Source organism: Pogona vitticeps, chromosome 4, assembly GCF_051106095.1.
Source record: "Pogona vitticeps strain Pit_001003342236 chromosome 4, PviZW2.1, whole genome shotgun sequence".
NCBI classification, from domain to species: Eukaryota; Metazoa; Chordata; class Lepidosauria; order Squamata; family Agamidae; genus Pogona; species Pogona vitticeps.
In genome coordinates, this window is record NC_135786.1 from 127,174,574 (window position 1) to 127,201,347 (window position 26,774).

The following is a 26,774-nucleotide window of genomic DNA, read 5'->3' on the forward strand; positions in this document are numbered from 1 at the left end:
GGTTTTCAATGCATTCCTATGGGAAATGCAGATTCAACATAAGAACTTTTCAACTTGAGAACCACCTTCCAATATGGATTAAGTTCTTAAGTAGAGACCCCACTGTAATCCTCCGGGAGTGACAAAAGCAGTTTTTTCTTTATCATTAGATCTTTACGGAATCTGCCAATAGCCCTTTGTCAAATTCAGAGATGACAAGAACTCTGTTCCCAAGTCTTTCTAATAGATCTTCTACCTTGGGCATAGGGTAAGCATCAAACGTGGATACCTCATTTAATTTCCTAAAGTCAATACACAACCTCACATTTCCATATGGCTTGTGGACCACTACTGGGTAGCTTCTCCATGGGCTGTATGATGGTTCTATCACTCCTAATGTTAACATTTCCTCTACTTCTCTATTAATTGTCTCCCTTAGGTGATGTGGCCAATTCCTTCCCCCCGACCTAACCACGACTTGAGACAAGGTATTAATCTGATGTTCAACCATCGTGGTGTACCCTGGTCTATTAGAGAAAACATCCTTAATTTTTTCTTCTATCTTTCTAACTTGATCAATTTGATCCATTTTCAATTCTTCCTCTAAAGAGAGTTATTGTGTAACTTGCAAACAGACCATGGCTTCAGGACCTAAGTCTTCTACTTCTCCCCAAAATACTTCTTGTTCCCTCCATTCCTTCAGTAAATTCACATGAAATGTGCCTATTTTTTTCTTTTTATCTGGAACTCTTATAATCTACTGTTCCGATCTGTCTAAGTACTTCATAAGGTCCTTGCCACCTCGCAAACAATTTAGCTTTCTCTGCAGGTAGCAGGAATAAGACCTTTTGTCCCACCTTCAATTGTCTGGGGTTAACCTTCAAGTCATATCGTCTCTTCTGTCTTTGTTGCACTTTTTGTAATTGTGTTCTAGCCATTTCTGCCCCTTTATTCAAGTGATCCTGCATTTCAATCACTTATTGTACTAGTACTTGAGCTTCATATCTCCCACTTCTCTTTTACCAAATCTAATATCCCTCTAGGGTTCCATACATACATCATTTTGAAAGATGAGAACCCTGTAAAGGCTTGGGGCACCTCTCTAATGGCAAACATCAAAGGAGCTATCAACAGATGCCACCTCCGTGGTTTTTCTAACACTAACTTCCTAAGCATCCCTTTCAAAGCATTATTGAACTGTTCTACTAATCCATTAGTTTGGGGATGGTACACTGCGGTATGAACAAGTTTTACCTCTAATAAACGCCATAATTCCTTTAAGGTCTGACTCATGAAATTAGTGTCTTGATCAGTTAGGACTTCTCTTGGAAAACCTAATCTGGAGAAAACCTGCATCAACTCCCTAGCTAAAACCTTGGCAGTGGTGGATCTTAAAGGGATAGCTTCTAGATATCGGGTAGCATAATCTATTATAACCAAGATATGTGTATGTTCTCTGGCTAACTTAATCAAAGGGCCTACAACATCTGATCACCTTCCTCCAGTGAACTAATCCTCACGGAAAGACTACAACTGTCCATTCTAATGTCTCTGTTATCAGTCCTTTTTCCTTTCTTAATTCCGGATCTGGTAGTAATCCTCCCACTTTCATGTTAGGAAAGTCTTTCAACAACCTATGTGTTTTCATATATGTTTATTCTTCTTTTCTCTTTTCCCTCTCCTCCCCGTTGCCTCTTTCCCTGATCTACCCCCAAAACTCTCCTCTCCCTTTGATCTTTTATATCCTCCTCTCATACTGATATAATTAACTCCTCCTCCTTTTCTCCTACTCCCTCCTCCAACAGACAGATTTCAACGTTCTCTTCTCTTTCTTTTGATTCCTTTCCTTCTCTTTCTTCTACAATCAATTCTTCCCATTCTGTTATTTCCCTCTCTATCTCTGACGTCTCTATTCGTGAGGACAGCTCATTCTGTTCCTTCTCTCTTTTTTCTGTCTCTCCTTCACAATTGTGCACTGTTGAGTCATTTTTGACTGAAGATGATCCCCACAGGTTTTTCTAGGTATTCAAAAGTGGTCTCTCCTTCTGGCAATGCTCTGGCACCATTCAGCTTGCCTAAGACTGCAACAGGTGACAAGGCATGTAATCCCATCATATTAAGAACCATTTATGAAGAGTTCTAATTTAATAACTCTCCCTCTTGTATGCACAGTTCTAATGTGGTGAGGGGATCTGAGTATGACAGGAAAGCTAAGAAAGATTGCCAGGAGGTTAGATTCAGGTCATCTATGGTGGAATGGTGAAAGCTGAGACACCAAACTGAGATTCATTCATCCTCTTCAGGAATTAGCAGTTGCATCTGTGGAACAGAATTGGTAGTTTCAAAGGTGATACAGGCAGAGAAACCTTTGGAGGGCAGCTGCTGGTTGGCAACAGTAGTGGAAGGTGACACTAACAGAGGATCTTTCTTAGACAACGACATTGGCTAACTCTTGTTTGTGCTATGTAGAAGCAATGGTAATCTACTTCTTTATACCATGAAACTGCTATTATGATAAAATCCAAAATGAATCTAGAGATGAAACTTCCAGGTCTGAAGATATTTGATAAGCTATAAGAGAAGAGCAAAGGATGTTAGAATTGTACTGCTACTAATGAAGCATGTTGATTAAAGTCAAAAGTATGGCTAATTGCTAATGTGCACTAAGGCAAAAAGAAAGTCTGATATTACAAGAGACATAATTGATACGCAGAATGTGAGAAGCAGGAATCAAGGTACAAAATGTTCACACATTGTAAAGGACCAGAATAAGACATTTTCAACCACATAATTACAAAATGCCGTACTCTGGAAACAACAAAATTAGGAAAAAAGTATGTAATAGTGCGACAAGATATAGTACAAGCAGTAAAGTTAGCCTGTTCAGATAATAATAATCATCAAAATAATTGTTCAAGTCTATGCTCCTACTATAAGTGCTGAAGAAGAAGTAAAATGCTTTTATGCAATTCTCTAGTAGGAAATTGATAATATACCAAAATAGGATAGGCTGATAATAGGAAAGAAAGCAAAATGAGAGACACTGTAGGAAAATTTGGCCAAGGAGTTGGAAATGTAGCAGGAGAGTTTCACATAATTCAATGAAGGCAACAATTTCTTTGCTGTAAGAACACACTTCAGGCAATTCACCAGGCAGATGTACATTTGGATGTCACCAGAAGGCTAAATCAATTGTATCCTGGAAGCAGAAGGTGAAGGAGTTCTATTTTTTCTGCCAAAAAAAGGTCAGGAACAGATTGTGGCACAGATCACAAACTCTTAATAGAAAAAAAGAAAAGAAAAGCTAACAAATACAGTGGGGTCTTCACTTGAGAACTTAATCTGTATTGGAAGGCGGTTCTCAAGTCAAAAGTCTGTAGGTCAAGTCTCCATTGACCTACAGTGCATTGAAAACCAATTAATCCCGTAACAGGCCGTTTTTGTTCCAGTTTGGTTTTTTTCTGGTCTGTAAGTCAATTCTCAGGCTGCAAGTCAAACCTAAATTTTGCGGCCAGAGAAGTCTGTAACTCAAAAAGTCTGTAAGTCAAGCTGTCTGTAAGTCAAGGGTCCACTGTACAAATCAATCATAGTGCCAAATTAGAATTTAAACAGCATTCCTGAAGAATTTAAGGAACATATTTGCATGGCTAAACTTAATTGACTCTGAAGCAGAAATGTGCAGTCAAACATGAAATCAGAGAAAAATACAAAAAGACTTTCTGTAGCCAAAAGAAAATTCTTGACAGATAAAACACTTAAAATGGTTATTAACAGACATGAAGCAAACGTAGAACAAAATACTGTCAGAATCCTAAATATAACTTTGGACGACTATTTTAAAATGCATCACAAAGAAACTGAATGAAAAAAAAGATGAGAAAAGAAAAAAGAGCTCTCTTCCCTAACATAAACCTAGATTACAGATAAAGAGCAGATAAAAAGGGTTATATTATCTGGTGAGAAAAAAAATGAAGAGAAGATGGAAACAATATACTGAAAAACTATAGATTAGGTTCAACAATGGCAGATTTTTTAAAATAATCTTTTGATGATGAACCTGCAATTTTAAAAAATGAAGAAAAAGTTGCTCTCAAGTAGAAATAATAAATCACCAAAGAAAGGAGATGGCGAGGGTTACAGTAACTATAATCTATAACTGCAAGCAAAGTGATGCTCAAGGATTTATAACAAAGACTTCTACCAGACATGGAGAAACAAATGCTAAATGCTCTCTCTGGGTTCAGGAAAGAAAGAAACACTAGATATTATATAGCAATTACTGTTTACTGGAGAAAACCAGAAGAGTTTCAGAAGAAAATCATAGTTGTAGTTTTTGAAGGAGTAGCCATGGTAACTTGTGCGAGCTTATGAGACAACAAACAAAAACAAAAAATGAGATAAAAATATTATGGCATCTTAAAGACGACTATATTTTAATGTGAGCTTTCATGGACCAAGTCTGATAACAGCAGTTAGTCTTTAAGGTGCCACAGTGTTTTTGTCCTTTGTCTGCCTGTGCTGTACCAGAAGGTGCTTTTCAAAACAGGAAACTTGCTTTAATGCTACTAATTTTGTCACAATTCATATTGTTTCTTTCATTTTTTTTTTCTTTTCAGGAACTTCTGTGTCTGGGAGCAGTCATTTTCTAAAAGCCCATCTAAGTAAACAGAGGTGGAACAGCCTAGCTCAAGAAATGTTACAGAGCAAACTTCCTTTTTTATGAGGAATATATCTGGTACAAAGTTGAAAAGTTCCCTAGGTTCATGATACTTGTGACAAAATAAGAGAAATTTTAAATGGGGGAAACAGGAACTGGTTTCATGGAGCACTGCTGAAGTATATATAATTCAAAATATCCTTGCTGGTCTGGTTTTTTCCCCTGAGACAAACTCCTGCTAGATGTCATTTTGTGGCTGTTAATGTGACACTTCATCAACCACCCCTCCTCTCAAAAACCTGAACTGAAGAGAGCGAGAGCGCAGTACTTTGTGTCTCCTCCTGAGACAAAAAGGGTGTCCACTGGTTATCATGTGCTATGGATGCCAGGGGCAATGGAGGTATTGATGATGACCATTGGTTGCTTTCCCAGGCTTAATTAAGGGAAGAAGCAAAATGCTCTAGAGATGGAAAGGCTGTCTCTTCAAGAACACCTGTGCCTTCATGCCCAAGCCTGGCTCGAGTGTCTGCCTAAAATGGTTAACAACTTCTGCAAAAACAAAACAAACCACTTTTCCTTTTAAATTTTGATTTTAAATAGCACTGCAATGCCTCAGGTGTGTATGGTGGCGAAACCCTTCTGTCTGCTTACCAGTCAGGACTGGTCTGGAAGCTGAGGGGAAATCTTCTCTCTTTAGTGCCTTTCTTGCTGGAGCAATTAAAAAAAGATAATTCCCAGAACAAAAGATTGCCCCACACTAGAATCACTGGAGAAGGTGTTTATGTGTCAGTACATAGGGCACAGAGGTTAGTAAATCTGTTCCTTTTTTGACCAACAGTGGACAAAGGCTCTTAAAATCTAATCTTGTAATAATAACATTTGAAAAGGAAATAGAACATGAATTCTACTTATTAAAAATGCCAGTTTTGACATGAGCTCTACAGAAGGTATACTGCTCCCCCCACCTGGAAAATATTAGATTTATACTAGGTACGACTGTGATGGAAGAATGCTAATTGCAAAGGCTGTAAAAACTGTTTCACCAGTTGGTGCAAAACCACTGAATCAGAAAGGAATAACACGTTGAAACAACATAAATTCAGATATGATTAGCCCTGAACCACAGAGCAATATATAATTCATAATAAACTGAACTAGAAAAATAATTAAAACAATGCTATTCACACTTTTAACATGCAGATTCTGTAACCAGAGCTATAAATTAATGACCATTCCAATCAGGATCACTTGGCTCTTGGTTTCCCCCGGGGGGGGGGGACAGGTCTATGTGAATAACAGGTCTGTCATCTCGTCATCTCTCTTTGGCTCCAAATTTCCCAGGGGTCTTGTCATTCACAGTTTCAGGTAGGCAAGTGGAATGGACCTTCAGAGCAAAGGCAGTCTTAGAAATGCCACCAGAAAGAGTTGGGAAACCTCTGGCCCTCTAGATGTTTCGGAATTAAATTCCCACAAGTTCCATCTGGTACAGCCAATGTTGACATACAATGTCAGCTGTAGTCTAAATTGCATTTGGAGGACCCAAGGCTCCATAACTGTACTCTAAGGCTTGTTTTAAGGAATGGTTTCCAGGAAGGAGAAGATGTGGGCCCTTGAAAGACTGAGAGTGGAGTAGCTCCATTCATCACTTGAAGAAGGATGCAGCTATTCGTACATCTGTAGGAATGCAATATTTCAAGGAATTGCTACTGGGAGAGCAGAAGCTGCTATCAAGAATTCCTTTCCTTTACTTTCCTGACTCTTACTAGGAACCACCATGCAGGATAACACCTGTTCCAGTCCTTGGAGCACTTAGACCAAGTCTCTGAGGCTTCTTTTAGGAAAGGAACCTAAGGAAGGTTCTGCAATCAGATAAGTTTTCAGTATTTACAATTTTGGACTTCATGGACTGCAGATGAAGCAAAAGACCAGCTGCAATTTCCCAAAAGGGGACTCTACATTGAGAGAAATGACTGTATCTTGCCTATTTAATGAACTTTCAACAGTAAGAACAAGACGGTTTCAGTGGCTGTGCTTACCGAAGGTGGAAATCTTGCCACCCTCAACTACTTTTTTATTTGGGTCTTTCCAAAAAGAGTTAAAAATTAAAAATTAATGAGAGTTGTCATTAGAAGTAGTTTCCAAGTAGTTTCCTGTTATCATATCATGGCAAAAGTGAGTAGGAAGCAACCCATCCTATATATGGGACTGCCCAGAGATGATAACAAACAACTGTAGCTGCCAATGCAATGCAGGAATTCTGTTTCCTAAGTCATCCGGCCAAATCGGTAACTCCAAAAACAAAGGCACAGCAATCCAACTGCAGGTAACCGTTGATAGTCCACATGCTTTCTGTCATGGTTGCATTTTGAACACAAAAAATGAGCTAAGTTATCTCAAAGTAAAAAAGAACTAAAAGTAAGAAGTTCACTAAACTTGTGGCATGTTTCCGGATTCTCTATTTCCAGATACTACAGATACACATTGGCACTTTAACTACAAAGAAATAATATAAATGGAATTTTAAAATGGTACTGACAAACACACACACACACACATACAACTTACAACCATGTTGTAAAACAGCTTGACAATAAAAGCTCAGTCAAAAAAGGAAGCGATCCTAGGTTTCCCTTTATGAAAAAAGAAGATGCTAAGATCACTATCCTCAATTTTTCAATAAGTTAAACGTACTTTGCTTTTCACTTGCTTACAAAAGGAGCAGAATAAACTATAAGCAAAGAAAAAATCTGCTACCAAAACTATTGTAAAAGAGAAAGCACACTCATGTGCAATGCTGGCCATCAAGATGCAGAACAGGGCTGAACTCCTTCCAGGATTCAAAGCAACGTAGTTCTGCTTTTTTGTTCAGCAGTGAATTCAACACTGTAGCCACAGAACTTAAAGAACAGTATACGGAGGTTGAGAAAAGTTCTCCGGCAACTCCACTGGTATTTCAAAAACAAGTCAAGTCTGTTTTAGTCCTCAATAATTATGGGTTCATCATTCACAGGCTGCTGTAGATGCATGTCTGGTAGAGGATGCAGGACAATAGGTTTGTAAGGGCGTCTTGCAGCTCGCTTGGCTTCGGCAGAGGAAAGGAACTTGCGAATTCTCCTAGGAGAGAACGAAAAGAAAAACATGTCAAGCAATTTCTACCTGCAGGCTATCTTTGTGCTCCCTCAACTATTCCTGGTCCTATTCAGTTGGGGTTTCTATAAATGGACATTTAGATGTGCAACTACATTTATTTATATTATTTATATACAGCCTTTCTCCTCATAGGAGACCGAAGGTGGTCCAAAGCAATTAAAACTATACAATAATCAACAGTTTAAAAATACCAAAGAAACAATATTTTAAAAACAATTAAACATTCATCAATATTAAAACCAATGATGAAACATTAAAAAAACATTTTAAAAACAGATATTTACACATCTATAGGAGATAAGGGCTCTCTCTGGATGCACACATGAATGTGGTGAACAGGTTTGAGTGTGTCAGTGAAGCCAAGAGCAATGCTGTGAGGAGGCCAAATTCCATTATGGGCCTAGACTCCTAGCAGGGTCACTCAAAACGGAATGGTCACAACTGACTAAGATGCACCCCCCCTTTCAAGGGTAACTGCGGCATCAGCAGAAGAGAATTGATAGTTCCAATAGTGATGGGGCAGCAGCTACTGGGTAGTAGTGGTAGCTAAAAGTGACACTGGAAGAGGAGGCAACAGCGGTGACGTTCAAGCTAACTTTTGTTGGTATTGCACAGAAGATGGCAATAGTAAACCACTGCTGAACTTTTATATCCTGAGAATCCTGTGATGAGCGAGTCCAAATGAAAAAGGAGATACCGTATTTTTTGCTCCATAACACAGTTCCCCCCCAAAAAGTGGGGGGGGAGTATGTGCGTCTTATGGAGCGAATACTGTAAAAAAGGGTTCAGCCACCGCCACCCAGAAGCTTCCCACCACCGTGCAGGAGGCCTCTGAACCGGCACCAGAGGCTGCTCGCCATAGTAGCCATATTGGACTTTGCCACTCTGCTATCTGCGCTGCTGGCTTTCCAGGATCTGCCTCCTGGAGCCCACCTGGAAAACCAGCAGGGCCAACAGGCCTATGGCAGCAAATTTAAATAGCAGAGGGCAGTGAAAACAGCCAAGGATTGAAGGGGAATGAATGATTCTAGAAAGACCAGGGTAAAGTACAAACGCAGTCCCCCACTACCACAAATTATGCAGTTGATTTTCCCACATTTGGGGAAATCACAGAGATCAGCACACCTGAAGTGCAATGGATGAGCCTCACCCTGGGAAAACCACTTTCATGATCATGGTATCTCTCCTGCCAGGTAAGTATGAGTTGGAGTGGCCCCTGCACCTCCTGCCCACTTCTGGGCCCTGCCCCCCCAAGGCATGGTGACCCCCTGGCTGCACCTGCTCAGAACAGGGCTGCACAGCTGCAGCCCCGCCAGAGACCAAGAGAGCTCCTCAGTGTTTTGGGGTGTCCCATGGGACCCCCATCAGGGGCCAGGTGTTCCTCCCACAATCCTCCAGTGCACAGATATTAGCATACCTAATGTGCGGGAAAGATAGGGAAAGCAGGAAATTCAAACTTTCAGTTAGCGAAGAGACTGCTTGTCTGCTTCCTCGCTCATCCAAGCGGATGGAGAGCTGGGAGAGAGACCTGGGACTGCATGGTATTGTCATTTTAAAATGTAAAATTTAGTTTAAAAGCTGCTTGTTTTGGGTTAAACCGTGCTTGGGTGAAAAGGTGCTCCATTTGAGTTGAAACCTGCTTGTGTAGAAACGTGCATGCTTGCTTTAAAAGGTGCTAGTTTTGGTTTAAAAGCCGCTTGTTTGGGGTTAAACCATGCTTGGGTGAAAAGGTGCTCCATTTGCGTTGAAACCTGCTTGTGTAGAAACGTGCATGCTTGCTTTAAAAGGTGCTAGTTTTGGTTTAAAAGCCGCTTGTTTGGGGTTAAACCATGCTTGGGTGAAAAGGTGCTCCATTTGTTATAGTTTGTTAAAAATTTTATTACACTATTTGGTTCAGAATATTTTTTTCCTGTTTTCCTCTTCTAAAAATTAGGTGCATCTTAAGACCAGGTGCGTCTTATGGAGCGAAAAATATGGTAATGCTAGAAGATGAGACTCCCAAGTCGGAAATTACTCAGCCAACTACTGGGGAAGAGCAAAGGACAAGTACAAACAATATCCCTAATGATGCAACTAGATTAAAGCCAAAAGGATGCCTACTGGTTGATGTGCACAGGAAAGTCCAATGTTACACAACACATACAATTGGAACATGGAACATGAAAAGTATAAGTCAAGGTGAGTTGGAAACCGTAAAGCAAGAAATGGGACATATAAACATTGCAGTGCTTGTTGTCAGTGGACTAACGTGGACTGGAGTAGAATATTTTCAGTCAGACAACTACAACATGTTCTGCTCTGGAAATGACAAACAGAAGAAATTGAGTGGTTCTAATACTGAGGCAAGATGTGGCATATGCAGTGAGGGGCTATAATGCAAGGTTTGACCAAGTAATATCAATCAGACTCCATAGAAAACCTATCAACATAATTATTGTTCAAGTCTATGCTGCAGTTAGAAATGCTGGAGAAGGTGAAAGTGAAAGTGTTTATGTAAGCATCTCAGAGGTAACACACTAAAACAAGACATGCTTATAATCATAGATGAGTGGAACCAAAAAGTAAGAAACAAAGCGGACTCAAATGTTGGAAAATTTTGTCTAGGAGACAAGCTAAGCACGAGAACAACTCATAGAGCTCTATGAAGCCATCTTTCTGTTTATTACAAATATGCACTTAAAGGAACAGAACAGACAGCTGTACAGACAAGATGGTCAATATGCATAAAAACCAAATAGACTATGTAATTGGAAGCAGGAGATGGAGAGGCTGTATTCTCTATGCTAAAACAAGACTAGGAGCAGATTGTGGTACTTATCATGAACTGCTACTATTCAAAATTAGAGTAAAGCTGAAAAAGAACAAGAAAATAATTGCAGTGCCAAAATATAATTTAACATTCCTGATAAATTTAAAGTTCACATAAAGAACAAGTCCGCATTACTAAGCTCAATTGACTGTGAACCAGAAGAACTGTGGATTGAAACAAGATATATCATTAGGAAGAATGCAAAAAGGCAATTCCTATAATAAAAAGAAAATGAAAACCTAGATGGAAGAAACACCAGAACTGTCAATAATAGGTGATAAGCAAAAGTAAAAGGCCAGAACCCTGAATGCAGCTTTTTAGCAACTGACATGTAGAGACAAACAGAATTATTACAACAGTTATAGTGCAAAGAAACAGAGGAGAATACCAAAAGGGGAAAAACAAGAAATCTCTTTCAGAAGATCCAAGAAATCAAAGGGAAATATAAGCTTAGGTTAGGAATGTTGGAAGACCAACTGGGAAGCACACTATCTGACCAAGATCAAATAAAGAGAAGATGGAAACAGTATACAGTGGTGCCCCGCAAGACAATGTTAATTTGTTCAGCGAAAATCGCTGTCTTGTGAAAACATCTTGTGAAATGCAGTTCCCCATTGGAATGTACTGAAATCCATTTAATGCGTTCCAATAGGGAAAAATTGTCGTCGTTTTGCAAAAATTGCCCATAGAGAAACTGTTTTGCGAAGTGCGGATCAGCTGTAAAAATCACTGTCTTGCGAAAAACGGTCCCGAAAACACTTGTTTTGCGAGTCATGGACTCAGCTGTCAAAATTGTCATCTTGCGAAAATCGGTTCCAGGAAAAAAAAAACCGCCTTGCGAAGCACGGTCCGAAACATTGTCCAGCGAAAATCGCCCATAGGAAACAAGGAAACACAATTTTTGCGACGCGCTATAGCGATCACAAAAACTCATCGTCTAGCGAATTAACCATTTTGCGAGGTAATCGTCTAGTGGGGCATCACTACTGAAGACATATACAGAAATAGATGAATGAATCCTTTGAGGAAGAGTTCTATCATGAAGAACCTGCAATTCTAAAAAAATGAAGTGAAAGCTGCTTTAAAAACACTGGGAAGAAATAAAACACTGGGGGAAGATAGAATAACAATAGAACTATTTCAAGTCACAGAGATTGAACCTGTCACAACACTAACAAGAGTATGCCAAATATGGGAAACAAAACAGTGAGCCACAGATTGGAAAAGCTCAACATAATTCCAATCTTCAAGAAAGGAAATGCGAAGGAATACAGGACCATTGCTCTAATTTTCAATGCAAACAAAAGTGATGATTGAAATGTTGCCACACTTTTACTTAATATGGAGTGAGAAATGTCTGATATTTACGATGGATTCTGAAAAGGAAGAGGCACTTGAGATCATATTGCAAACACCCACTGGCTACTGGAGCGCACTAAAGAATTTCAGAAGAAGACCTGTCTATGCTTTATAAACTTTGTCAAAGCCCTAGACCATGTGGATCATAGAAACGATGGGTTGTTCAGAAAGAAACAGGTGTGCTAGAGCACTTGATTGAACCTAAATGATAAATTGAAGATCAGTTAGTCACTAGGCCCAGATGGTATCCACCCAAGGATTATCAAGGAACTGAGGAATGAAGTTGCTGATCTTTTAACTAAAATAGACAACATGTCCCTTAAATGGCCACAGTGCCAGAGGACTGGAGGACAGCACACCTTATGCCAATCTTTAAAAAGGGAAGGAGGTGGGAACCCGGAAAACTACAGGCTCGTTAGCCTAATGTCTATTCCAGGGGGATGGTGGAAAGCCCCATCCAAGATAAAATCTTAAAACACATAGAAGAACAAGCCTTGCTGAGGGAAAATCAGCATGGCTTCTGTAAGGGTAAGTCTTGCCTCACAGACCTTTCAGAATTCTTTGAAAAGGTCAACAGGCATGTGGATGCAGGCAAAAGAGTAGATATGGTCTATCTGGATTTTCAGAAGGCATTTGTCATGGTCCCTCACCGAAGGCTGCTGAGAAAACTCCACAGTCAGGGGATAATCCTTTTATAGATTGAGATTTGGTTGAGAACCAGGAAACAGAGAGTAGGTCTAGTCAATGGGCAATTTTTACAATGAAGAGAGGTGAAAAGCGGTGTGCCCCAGGAATCTATCCTGGGACCGGTGCTTTTCAACTTGTTCATAAATAATCTGGAGACAGGGATAAGCAGTGAGGTGGCTAAGTCTGCATATGACACAAAACTTTTCTGGGTGGTGAAGACCAGAAGGGATTGTGAAGAGCTCCAGAAGGATCTCTTCAAACTGGGAGAACCGGCGGCAAAATGGCAAATGCGTTTCAATATAAGAAAACATGAAGTAATGCACATTGGGGCAAAAAATATATATATTCAAAACTTTATTTATCAGCTGATGGGTTCTGAGCTGTCCGTGATGGATCAGGAAAGAGATATTGGTTTGCTGGTGGACAGTTCGATGAAAGTGTCAACCCAGTGTGTGGCGGCAGTGAAGAAGGCCAATTCCATGCTAGGTATCATTAAAAAGGGGATTGAAAATAAAACAGCCAACATTATAATGCCATTGTACAAAACGCTGGTAAGGCTGCACCAGGAGTATTGCATACAGTTCTGGCCACTGCACCTCAAAGAAGACATAGTGGAACTGGAAAAGGTATAGAAGAGAGCAATTGGGTACATGATGACTGAGTACATGATGGCTGGGGCATCTTCCTTATGAGGAAAGGTTACAGCGTTTGGGGCTCTTTGGTGCAGATAAAAGGCGCCTGGGAGGGGACATGATTGAGATGTATAACATTCTGCAAGGGATGGATAAAGTGGATAGAGGGAAGCTTTTCCCTCTCACACAATACTAGATCCGGGGGACATCCACTCCAATTGAGTGTTGGGAGAGTGAGAACAGACAAAAGAAAATATTTATTTACCCAGGATGTTGTTAGTCTGTGGAACTTCTTTTCACAGGATGTGGTTATGGCATCTGGCCTAGATGCTTTTAAAAGGGGACTGGACAGATTCTTGAAGGAAAAGTCCCATCGCAGGTTACAAGCCATAATGGGGGTGTATAATCTCCATGCCTAAAAGGAAGGTACCTCCAAATGTCAGATGCATGGGAGGGGTATCAGGAGACAGGTATCTAGTTGTCTCATGTGGTTCCAGAGGCATCTGGTGGGGCCACTGTGAGATACAGGAAGCTGGACTAGATGGGCCCTTGGCCTGATCCAGTGGGGCTCTTCTTATGTTCCTGTCATCCATGCTCTTATATTCCTAATCATTATGTTTGGGTGAAAGCTGGACAAACAAGAAAACCAACATTAAAAAATTGATTTGTTTGATAGATGGTGCTAGAGGAGAGCCTTGCAGATATCCTGGACTGTCAGAAAGATGAATAAAAATGATCCCAGAGCAAATCAAGCCTACATTAATACTGAAGGCAAGAATAATGAAGGCAAACTTCTCTGCAAAAGACAATAATGCTGAGAAAGGTTGAAGACCGCAGGAAAAGAAGATAAAATATGAGATGGATTGAGTCCCTAAAGGAAGGCATAGATGACACTTATCTTACAGGAGTTGAGAGAACTGTTGAGGATAGGACATTTTGGAGATCACTCATTCATAGGGCTGCCATGTTAAAATCATTAAAGACTATTCACTTAGTAAAATTGCAAAATGAAATTCTCTGTGAGGTAGCTGGGAACAGGAGGCAGCTTCAGCCTCTTCCAACTTACAGTAACCTCAGTGGGCATTACTACTCAAAAGAAGCAAGGCTCATTGGCGGGGGGGGGGCAGCATTCTCTCATGGCAATGGCAAGGGAGAGCAGCCCTATTCAGGCCCTGAAAAGGGAGTTAACCTGAATGTGTGGGAGATGGAGAGTCCTCTCCTTGTCCTACCTTAGTTGTCATGAAGAGTGACAGAACAGGGAAGCCCCTAATGCACATGGAGCTCCCTACATGCCAGAGAAGGATTTATGAGGTGCTGTGCTGCTCACATTTTGGGGCTACATTTGACTGAGCGAGCGTTTTGCACTTCCACTTCAAAGGATTGTTAAATCCTGCCTCTTCATTGAGCTTTGTGAGGATGATAATCGCAAAGATAGTGTAAAAATTGCAAAACCATTGAATCAGAAAAGAGTAGTATGTTTAAACAAAATAAATTAACATATGATTAGCCCCAAATAACACAGCAACATATGATCCATAATAAATTGAACTAGTACATGAAGTACAAATAGGGGGAACCTGGCTGGAAATGATGGTGGCCTCTTGAGATTCATGATACTGAGGAAAGGGGAAGCTGATGATCATTTTCACTCTACATTTCAAAAAGTTTAAGGAAATAGTGGGTGAGATTCCAGGATCAAAAATACTGAGAGAAGGAATAAGAATAATTTAAAAATCCTTTAAGAAAAAAAGGGAGAGGAATCTCAGGAAATGAGAGTAGTTGCATAAGAGATTTTAGATATGCTGAGATTTGAAAGGAAATGGAAGAAGGGGCAAGTCATCAAATAACTGTAGCAATTATTTGTAGGCAGGAAGCCAGGAGGGCTACTGCTCAGAATGCAGCCTTTCAAGAGAAGCTAAAAATATATACTATTTTGAAGCAAGAGAAAGAACTAAGGTCTTGGCCAGATAGAGCACCTCTTCCTCCCTGCTTTGTGCCAGTTGGTGCCACTGTTGTGCCCCTTAACTGTATATCATACCTAGGGTTTCTATTCACACTATACCACTTATCTCAAAGTATTAGCATTTCTTTTAAGAAATGGATTAAAACAAATATTTCAGAAACACTGAAGAAATCCTTTATAACTCTTTAAAAGCTTTAAAATCTTATCTGCTGAATACTTTTTCTCCTGTACATTAGCAAATTAGTACTAAATTGAAAGATTTTGATGGCAGCAGCAGTCTCCTGCTAATCTCCCTTGGAAATCAGCTGCCTTCAAAAAGGAAGTGCTTGAAATTTTGTTAGATTTTTGTATGTTTTCGGCTTTTGTTTTTTTAAAGTGAAACAGTCCTGAAATAAAAGAGCATCTGCTGCTGCCTGAACTCTGCCACTGGTACAAAGTGAAACAAACAGAACATCTCCTGGAGATGGTTTTAAAAGGGAGGGGGAAAACTATTTTTTGTCACGATTGGTCACAGCTGGTACTGACTAAAGCCATACATTGTAGCATAAAATTTTGGTATCAATCAATGCACACAAAAGTGCAACACCTGCTCTGACTGAATGAGCTCGAGAAGCAGGAGCAATGAATCTACTGCCCTCCAGCGTCCCTACAGAGAACCACACTCATGTTTCTTCTAGGAATTTGGAGGAAGCAGCACCAGTGAGATACTGCTGGCACTTTCTGATGGCTTGACTTGCACAAGCTGTTATGAAGAAAAACAGATTATTGCTTCTTGCGATAACTTGAACTTTGTGAGGAGGAGAAGGAGGATAGATTCCTTTCCCTCCCAAACAAATGTTTTTAGGAAGCAGCAGCAAAGCACTGATGATGAATGATACAGTATCAGGAAAATTTCTACTCTTATGAGACAGACCACTTTTTCTTTCTTTCTCAGAGACCAAAGGCTGAAAAGAGAGATACTTTATGACAAGCTGAGTACTTCCCGTTGCAGAAAAGGTGACTGAGGTTGTTGAATCCCTGATAATGATAGGAAAAGGCTGATGGGAAGGAAAGGATGCAGAGAATGTGAAAGGAACATACAGTGGGGTCTTGACTTGAGAACTTAATCTGTATTGGAAGGCGGTTCTCAATTCAAAAAGTCTGTAAGTCAAGTCTCCATTGACCTACAGTGCATTGAAAACCGATTAATCCCGTAACAGGCCGTTTTTGTTCCATTTTGGTTTTTTTCTGGTCTGTAAGTCAAATCTCAGTCTGCAAGTCAAACCTAAATTTTGCGGCCAGAGAATTCTGTAACTCAAAAAGTCTGTAAGTCAAGCCGTCTGTAAGTCAAGGGTCCACTGTATCTAAAAGAAGGTAACCAAGGGAAAAGGTCTGAAATGCAAAGCAAGCCCTGTGAGCAATGCCTAAGGGAGATTGTTATGTTTAGCTTAGTAAAACAAGATTGAGAGGTGATATCACGGCCATCTTTAAATAGCTGAAGGGCTGTCACACAGAAGATGAACTTGTCTTCTGCAGTTCTAATGGATAGGACCCACAGTATTAGATGTGTATTCCTTTATTGCCAGGTGTTGTATGAGATGGCCCTTGAGATCCTTTCCGACTCTACAATTCTGTCATTTCTGTGACTGTTTTTCCGCTGATCAAATTAAAAGGCCCTTCGCCTCATTTTCACTGTTTCTTCTGTAGCCCCATCAACTTGGTCTTTTCCTGCCTCACTTTGCTCCTACCTACATTACTTGCCTGATTGCTTAATTCAACTCTTCCAGATAGAAAACCTCTCTCCTGCTGAGTTTCTGTTTTTGGTTCCTTTCTCTTCATTCTACAGAAGTCCCTTGAAGACCCAAACTTCATCATTTTAAATAGCACTTGGTGGTAAATAGCATTCTCCCTATCCTATACCTATTTCTTTCTCTTCTTGCCTAGAAGTTAAGAAGTAAAGTAGTATCTAACCTAGATAAAGATAAATGGGAATATACCTTTAAACATCTATTAAGAATAATGATCAAGAAGTAGTTTGCTTTCAAATAAGAACATGATATCGTTACTGCAAAATGAGCTGGGCGTCTACATTGGAATACTATTAGGAAAATGGTTAACATAGAAGTAATTGCTAGCATAACCAGTTTATCTTCAGAGAGAAATTCAATATAGCCTGTACTACTGTACAATTGCACTCATTTCACACGCTAGCAAGGTTATGCTCAAAATCCTCCAAGGTAGGCTTCAGCAGTATGTGGACCGAGTACTCCCAGAAGTACAAGCGGGATTCCGAAGGGGCAGAGGAACTAGAGACCAAATTGCTAACATGCGCTGGATTATGGAGAAAGCCAGAGAGTTCCAGAAAAACATCTGCTTCATTGAGTATGCAAAAGCCTTTGACTGTGTGGACCACAGCAAACTATGGCAAGTCCTTAAAGAAATTGGAGTGCCTGACCACCTTATCTATCTCCTAAGAAACCTATACGTGGGACAGGAAGCAACAGTTAGAACTGGATATGAAACAACTGATTGGTTCAAAATTGGGAAAGGAGCACGACAAGGCTGTATATTGGCTCCCTGCTTATTTAACATATGCAGAACACATCATGCGAAAGGCCTGACTGGAGGAATCCCAAGCCGGAACTAAGCTTGCCGGAAGATATATCAACAACCTCCAATATGCAGATGATACCACTCTGATGGCAGAAAGTGAGGAGGAATTAAAGAACCTCGTAATGAGGGTGAAAGAGGAGAATGCAAAAAACGGTCTGAAGCTCAACATAAAAAAGCTAAGATCATGGCCACTGGTCCCATCACCTCCTGGCAAATAGAAGGGGAAGATATGGAGGCAGCAACAGATTTTACTTTCTTGGGCTCCATGATCACTGCAGATGGAGACAGCAGCCACAAAATTAAAAGACCCCTGCTTCTTGGAAGGAAAGCAATGACAAACCCTGACAGCATCTTAAAAAACAGAGACATCACCTTGCCAACAAAAGTCCGAATAGTCAAAGCTATGGTCTTTCCTGTATTGATGTATGGAAATGAGAGCTGGACCATAAAGAAAGCTGACCGCCGAAGAATTGATGCTTTTGAATTGTGGTGCTGGAGGAGGCTCTTGAGAGTCCCCTGGATTGCAAGGAGAACAAGCCTGTCCATTTTGAAGGAAATCAACCCTGAGTGCTCACTGGAAGGACAGATCCTGAAGTTGAGGCTACAATACTTTGGCCATCTCATGAAAAGAGAAACTCCTTGGAAAAAACCTTGATGTTAGGAAAGTGTGATGGCAAGAGGAGAAGGGGATGACTGAGGATGAGATGGCTGGACAGTGTCTGCGAAGCAACCAACATGAATTTGACACAACTCCGGGAGGCAGTGGAAGATAGGAGGGCCTGGCGTGCTCTGGTCCATGGGGTCATGAAGAGTCGGACACGACTAAACGACTAAACAACAACAATGCAGAAGAGTACTCTAGCCAAGTTTCACGCAAAAGGCACCATGAACTTCAGGGAAGCTTTATTTGAGGCGAGAAATATTTTTAAAACAACAAAGAATAAAGTAAAAAACACAGAAGCACAAGCTTAGGACTGCAAGCCTCAGGTTACACTCTTTTTACTTTCTTAAAGAAATAATAATCATTCTGCTACATGTTCAGTGCACAACAAAAAGAAAAAAGTAGTTATAGTTCCATTGGCATGTGAAAACAGTTTTGCTTTGGAGAGCCACATTTCAGCAGTGGCCAGGAGTGGGTCTGCAAAGCTTGTAGCTAATGTACTAATGGCACCTGTTCTTGGATATGTCTGACTTGGCCAGAGTAATGCATGCCTGAGTTGCATCCTATTTAGACTACTATGACACTCGACATAGAGCTGCCATTGATACATCTTTGGAAACTTCATGTGGTCTAAAAGGTTACAAATAGCCAGGGAGTATGGGACATTTTTCTCACTGGGGTCTTGCTCATCCTTGGTGAGCTCAGGCCTGCGTAGTTTCCCATGACTGCTTCTGTAATTTCAATGAGCACCAGTTCTAAATTCAACTAAAGGATGTCGCACTACCTTGTTTCCTCAGTGGCCATGTAGAAAACATCATCAGGAGCATCAATCCAGTTCATCCTCCTCCTTTTCACTGGAAACATGGTTCCACCACGGATTAACCGGACTTTTGTTGGGTATGATTTCCCATTGAGCAGCAAGTTTCGACTTGGTCCCTAACACAACAACAAAAAACAACAACAAAACATGTTATAGGTCCTCAAAACAAACTAAAGCAAAGCTAGCAAAACAAACAGAGCCTGAAGAAAGCACCTCTGGGGAAAAAAAACTAATGATGTTTTCACAATACTCTAATGAGTAGAAAATTGTTCTTTTCCCCCTATTATAAATTCCTGTTCTCATGGGAGGTAGAAGGGGACTCACTACCCTTTGAAACATTCCTCTTTCTTACCTCTGTCTTGGAGGGGCCCAGCTCTCCCTGACTAGAGCAGCAAAGACCTGATCCCTATAAAGCTAGACAGGGAATGTAAGCAGGTGGGGTAAAAACACACTAAGAAGGCACATGAAGAACTACTGGAATCTCACAAAGAAAAAAGGACTACAAATGAAGAAATCTTCCCTATTTCCTTTTGTGTGCCTATGGTGAAGAAGAATGAGCCAGCCCTGCTCTCCAACAGATGAAGTATTGACTGACATGCTTCTCCTGGGAACAGGAATGAATAGTAAGGGAAAAAACACTGGGAAAAATCCAGTATTTTGATTTACAGTCTTCCTTTTAGCAGGTTCCGATGGTGGCTTACAAAAAATATCAAAATTAAAGTCAGATAAAATAAATAATAAAGTAAGAATTCTAAAACATTAAACTATAATGGGGCAGCATATAAGCAGCTGACATAACTAAAAACAAAAAGCAAACAGCATAAAAATAGAAGTTACCTACCTGTAACCATGGTTCTTTGAGTGGTCCTTTGTGGATCCACACAATTGGGTTATACTGCGCCTGCGCAGGACCTGTCGGAAACTTCTAGAGCTTAAAGATATGTAATTAGTGGGATGTTCCCTCATGGAGAACATGCTCTGCCCACCAAAGACCTCCTCAGTTCCCATAAGTCCGCCGCTGCCAGATATAAACTGAGATGACAAGTGACGGACAGAGGGGAGGATGGGCAGGATGTGTGGATTCACAGAGGACCACTCGAAGAACCATGGTTACAGGTAGGTAACCTCTCTTTTTTCTTCATGGTCTCTGTGAATACACACATATGGGTGACTGGCAAGCTCACTTACTGGTTGGTGGGACGTCACTGAAGTAAGGAGGTTAGGACAGCTCGTCCAAAGGTTACATCACTCTTTGGCCAAACGTTCAGACGGTAATGGGAGATAAAGGTCGATGGAGTAGACCAAGTGGCAGTACAATATATATGTGAAATGTCAATGCTGTGTTGAAAGGCAGTTGATGTTGAGACAGCTCCAGTAGAGTGTGCTCTAAGGGCTTCTGGGGCAGATTTGCCTGATAGTTCATAAGCCAAGGAAATTGCCTGTACAATTCACTTCGATAGACTTTATGAGGATGCAGGTGAGCCTTTATGAGGGTCATGAAAACAGATAAAAAGTCTTGGTGATTTTCTGAAAGATTTTGTTCTGGCGATACAGAAAGCCAGGGATCGTCGGATGTTGAGCATGTGGAGCATGCGCTCAATATTCATCTGGGGAGATGAAAATAGTGTAGAATCAATGGTTGGTTAATGTGGAAATCGGATACAATTTTAGAGAGAGGAAACATCAGGATATAGGGTGACCTTGTTTGGATGAAACTGCATATAAGGAGGGTCTGATCTGAGGGCTGAGAGTTTGCTAGCCCTTCTAGCTAATGTCATCGCGACTAGAAAGAGGGTTTTTAGAGAGAGGAGCTTTAGGTTGGTTGTGGCCATAGCTTCAAACAGAGGTTTGGTGAATGCATTTAGGATGACTTCCAGAGACCATTCTGGGAGAATGGATCGCTGAGGGGGTCGCGTGTTGTGAAGACCCTTGAGGAACTTTTTAAGTGTCGGGTATGAGAACAGGCAAGCTGATTCAGAATTTGGAGGCTGGTATGCAACAATCGCAAAAATACAGACTTTTAGTGTGGAGTGGGATAAACCACGTTGAGAAAGATGTAAAAGAAAGGTGAGGAGGGTCTTCAAAGAGACTGGTACTGATATTAAGTTTTTGGAGGTGGCAAAGGAAGAGAATGATTTCCATTTTTGATTACAGAGAATCTGAGTTGAAGGCTTCCTGGCTCTATCAAGGACAGCCTTTATGGTGAGAGGATCCTCCATGCCATAAGTTTGAGAGACATTAGACCTGGATGGTGGATTGTCCCTTTGTCTTGAGTCAGTAAGTGAGGGATGGTTGGGAGGTGAAGATGGTCCGAGGAGATTTTCCTGAGTTGGATGAACCATGCTTCTTGGGGCCACCACAGAGTGATTAGAATGGTATTGGTGTGAGACTGACAAGAGTCTTATGATGGTCCGCTGAATGAGCAGGATTGGAGGGAAGAGATACAGGATGCTCTGAGCCCAGTCAATCATAAAGGTATCTCTGAGTGAATGACTGCCAGTTCCTGCTCTGAAGCAGTATAGGTGGCACTCTGAGTTGTGGGAAGTAGCAAAAATGTCTATTGCTGGGGTTTCCCATTGGCTGCATAGCTGGTTGTAGATTGTGTCGTCTAGAGACCATTTGTGCATGGATGTGGTCATCCGGCTAAGGTGATCTACTAGTGAGTTGTCTTGGGTTGCTACGTGAACTACCACGGGAAATATGTGGTGGGAGTAGCACCACTCCCAGAGTCTTACTGCCAGATGCAGGAGGTGGAGAGAATGGGTACCCCCATGTTTGTTGACATAAAAAAAGTGCAGTCATATTGTCTGTGGCCAGTTGAATTGCCTGTCTGGAGATTAGTGGTTGGAATGCTTGAAAGGCTTTGATTATCACTAAAAGCTCTAAATGATTTATGTGCAGTAGCTTTTCTTTTGAATTCCACAGGGCATGAATCTTGCGACCCTGACAGTGTGCTCCCCATCCTGAAGGACTGGCGTCTGTTGTGACCTGAGTCGTCAGCTGAAGCGGAGCAAATGGTCAACCGATGAGCAGGTTCGGGTGGAAAGTCCACCACATAAGCTGATGGGAGAGTTCTCTTGAAACAACTAGGAGTTTGGAAGGGTGGTCCTCTATGGGGTCGAATAGAGAGAGGAACCATGATTGAAGAGAGTGCATTTTGAGATGTGCGTGCTGAATGACTGCCGTGGTGCATGCCATGAGCCCGAGGAGGTGTTGGACATGATGAGCTGATCAGAGTGTAGAGGTCAAAATGGTTGAATGGCTTGTTTTAGTTTGCCTATCCTTTCTTGAGGCAGAAAGGCTTGCGCTTGAGAGGAGTCTAACTGGGCTCCTATGTATGTAGCAGTTTGTGCTGGTTTGAGGTGCGATTTTGAAAAACTGACTTTGAGCCCAAGATCCACTAAGAGGTTTAGTGTAAAGCGAGTGTCTTTCAATGTGCTTTGGTAAGAATCTGAAAGGATGAGCCTGTTGTCGATGTACAGAAAAACTGTGATGCCGTGTAGACGAAGGAAGGTGGCAACTGGGGTGAGACACTTGGTGAAAGTTCTCAGTGCGATAGAGAGTCCGAAAGGGATATCGCAGAATTGGTAGGCAGTGTCGTTGAAATGAAAGCGTAGAAATTTGTGATGTCGGGGATGGATAGAGATATGGAAGTATATGTCTTGTAAGTCTATGATGATGAACCAGTCTCCTTGAGAAAGAAGAGGGATAACGGTGTTAAGGGTAGTCATTCTAAACCACCTGTGATGAATGTAATTGTTGAGTTTTCGGAGATCGAGTATTGGGCGGAGGCCTCCGTCTTTTTTTGGTATGGTGAAGTAACGGGAATAAAAACCATTGTGGATATTTGAGTTTGGAACTGGAAGGACGGCACCTTTCTGGAGGAGAAGAAGTACTTCTTTGTGTAGGACTGTGGAGAATGGTGTGGTCTTTATATGAAAGGTGGCAGTTAATCGAAGTCGATAAGGTATCCTTGATTGATGATGGAAACAACCCAATAGTTCATGGCGATATGGGACCAAGAACCAAGAAACAGAGAAAGATGTGTCTAGAAGGTGCGGATCTCGGGCTTGAAGAAGTCAGGGATATAACGTGTTCCTCTTCTGCTGATGACGAAATGGCTGGCGTCATTGTTGCTGATGAGGTTGGGACCGAAAGTTAGGGCCCGAAGAGATGGATGGTGCAGAGTATGGCCGGTAGGAAGATTGTGATCTGTAGGGCTTGTATTGTGGCTCGAAGGGCTGGTGGACAAAGGGTGTCGATATCTGTATGTTTGTTGAGTCAAGTAAGACTTTGCCGTTTTGTGAATCTTACATAAGTTGTCCATGACTTCGTCCGTTTTGTCGTTAAAAAGACAGGCACTGTTGAAGGGTAGGTCTTCAATACGGGATTTTGTATCATCTGAGATTTCTGCAGATCATAGCCAAGCGTGTCAACGTAAGGTGATGGAAGTAGCCACTGCTTTGGATGCTACGTCTGCTGTATGTCTGGAAGCTATGTGTTGTTGCATAGCTAAGTTGGAGGATTTGAGATGGATATTTAAAGCGTCTGATTTGGATTCTTCAGGGGCTGCCTGGAGAAAGGGGAGCGCATGTTCCAAAGCTGGCACTGATAACCCCCGAGTGAGTAAAGCTGTCTCCCTAAAATGTTGAGTTTCCGCCCCTCTCTATTAGTCGGTGCCACGGAGGATTTGTTCTGGGCGTGGGATTGGTTTGACTCCACTATAATAGAGTTTGGAGTGGGGTGTTTCGAAAGGAACGAGGTGTAAGTGCCGTGTGTCTTACATTGGTTTTCTACTCTCCGAGAAATTTGGAGGGAGGATGGTGGCTTATCCCATGACTCCTTTACAAGATCTAGCATTGTAGATATGAATGCGAGACTTAAAGGGGGTACCTTATCTTGATTAATATCATCAAAAACTGTATATTTTTTTTGAGATGGAGGCTCCTCTACAGCAAGTTCAAGTCATTCTTAACACCATCTGACTATAGGAGGTGAAGTCCTCTGAAGGTGATGGTGGGAGATTTTCAGCCACATCTGTATTTGGTGTGGGAAGGTTGGAAGGTGACTCCTGAGATGTAGTTGAGGAGAACTCATTATTAGAGGAGGAGGATTTTAAGAAGGAGAGTGATGTTGTGGTTTTTGCATTTTCAATGTCATAGGTTGTGATAATGCGAGGTCAGATTCTGGTGGCGGAGGGGGAGGACTGGTATAGGTAGTTGTGACATGTAAAGAAGATGTATGGTGTTTACACTGAGATGAGGGCGGAGCAGGAAGAGACCGTTCAACTGTAGCTGATGTCTTGGATTGTTTGGCTGGAGGTTGTTTGATGCCTACCGATCGATGTTTCAAAGCAGGTTTGGAAGGTTTTGCGACTTGATGGTAAGTTGCTGTTGTTGACGGTTGGACTCAATGTTGATGTCGAGGAGGAAAGGGGAAAATTGAAGGAGAGCGTGGATAGGCCACTGTGTATCGCACATGCTTGGGCTCGTCATAATAAGCTGGCCCTTCAATATCATCCCTATGAGGGTATACCTCATATTGTACAGGATAGGGATCTCTGTAGACATCTCTTTCGGTGGTACCGAGGAGATTCTCGGACATAGATGTACTCTCTGTGAGGCAGGTCATAGTCCTTGGGAGAGAGATGTCTATTCTTAGCTCTGCGCTTATGAGGGGGTGACCTTGGAAGAGATTCAGACATCTGTGGAGACATTGCCCGCCCTGAAAATGCAGGACGCTGAGGTCAGCTTCGATCTTGAGGGCTTCAGTTGTTCTTTGGATCTCAGATATGGGGTTGCCGGGCTCGGGATTGAGCACTGTTCCTGTCTGGGAACCGGAGGGGAGCCTGATTCCATCATGGCAGCTAGAGGGTGGAGAGATTTCTCCGAAAGGTGAGATCTTAATCTTTGTAATCTTAATTTGAGGGCTGGTTTTGTAAGCTTTTTGCACTCCAAACAGCTATGTGGCTGATGTTGTTCTCAGAGGCAGAAGAGGCAACAACTGTGGCCGTCGGAGAGCGGGATCTTGTTTGTGCAAAGCACACACCGTTTAAATGACCGTGGGAGGGGCATAAAAGAAGTGGGAAGAAAGGGAAGGGAAGGGGGAATGGAAAGGAGTTGGAAAGAGGCAAAAACTCAGGAGAGTATAAAAGGAAGATGAACTCACAAGAGAACGTCAAAAGAAAGAAGAATTGGCTGTAAGGCACGATAGAAGATGATTTCCAAAATCAAAAGTACAGCACTAGCTCATCAAAAGGTGTGGCCTGAGCAGTGGTTAAAAGGAACTGAGGTCTTTGGCAAGCGGAGCATGCGCTCCATGAGGGAATGTCCAACTAATTGCATATCTTTAAGCTCTAAAAGTTTCTGAGAGGTCCTGCGCAGGCGCAATATAACCCAATTGTGTGCATTCACAGAGACCATGAAGAAGAACCAACAGACAGGGCACTTTAAAGCTTGGGAAAACAGAAAGGCCCTTTCCTGGCATCCAAATAACATTGAGATACTCCTTCCCTCACAGTACTGTAGTTGAAAAAGTCACCTAAAGAAGGGCTTCTCTTGAAGAACTTAATGTGTGGGCAGGCACAAGTGGATTAGCTGTTAATCCCTTTTCTGCCAATAAGGCCATAGCATCTCATTCTCTTTCTCTAGGCCAGAAAGTTATTTGTGCTTCTTGATGACTTGAAAGAAGAAACAGGGCATGGTAGAGAAAAGAGGCTGAGCGCTAGGGAGTTTGTTGTCGTTGTTATGTGCCATCAAGCTGCATATGAGTTATGGTTCTTCAACAGAGTGTTCAAGGTATGGTTTTTCCACTACCAATCCCCTGTGAATTTCCATGCCAAAGCAGAGATTTGAACCCAGGTTTCCCGAGTTCTAGTCTGTCACTATATATACCACACTGGCTCTCTCTGAGGAACAGATGTGCCAACAATAGGCAGAAGGAAGAAAGTACAATCTCTTGGAGTCAATCAAGAACAGAATTGCCTTTCAATACAAAGCATGGGTCCATCCATAAAAACACCTTGCCACCAATGTTCCCTCTAATTTTCAGCCTCCGCTGGATGGGGCTCCACCCACCCCCGTGCGCAGTTCCATTGTGACTGGAACAAGAAGGGCCGGAAATGATTGCTGTGGGTGTGCTTTGGCCAGTGATGTTGTTTGCCTGCATGTCCGTTAATTTTTTTAATTAGCAAGTGAAGTGTCGGTGTGTTGGAAAACTTATGTCATCAGCCTCTGTCTGCACTTCACTTATTTGTGGATCCTTCCATCAAGTAGTGCTCCTTCCCCTGAGCCCTTTCATATTTTCTTCATGGGGACCTCGTGATAGAACTGCAATGAAAACAAAGCCTGACTATGAGTTTCTGTGCTGCAAGAGGCACAAACACAGCACAGAAACTCATACTAATTGAGGAAATATTGCCAAAACATCGATGTAACAAATATATTTTTTGAAAAAAGGGGGCCCC

The 26,774-nt window shown here is 41.6% G+C and overlaps 1 protein-coding gene and 1 non-coding gene across 11 annotated transcripts in view; both read right to left on the reverse strand.

Annotated features, from left to right (window-relative positions):
• Positions 1-5,399: 5,399 nt before the first annotated feature.
• MTA1 (metastasis associated 1) overlaps positions 5,400-26,774 on the reverse strand; it is a 141,959-nt gene continuing 120,584 nt past the window's right edge. For all 10 annotated transcript variants that reach the window (XM_078392455.1, XM_078392461.1, XM_020813015.3 and 7 more), the window contains 2 exons: positions 19,274-19,425; positions 5,400-7,750 (listed from right to left, as the gene is read on the reverse strand). In XM_078392455.1, coding sequence (XP_078248581.1) covers positions 7,612-7,750; positions 19,274-19,425 — 291 coding nt within the window. In that variant the 3' untranslated portion in view covers positions 5,400-7,611. The remainder of the gene's footprint in view (positions 7,751-19,273; positions 19,426-26,774) is intronic.
• LOC140707247 (U1 spliceosomal RNA) lies at positions 8,824-8,987 on the reverse strand. The gene has a single exon (XR_012087167.2). It is a non-coding gene; the product is annotated as a U1 spliceosomal RNA (small nuclear RNA).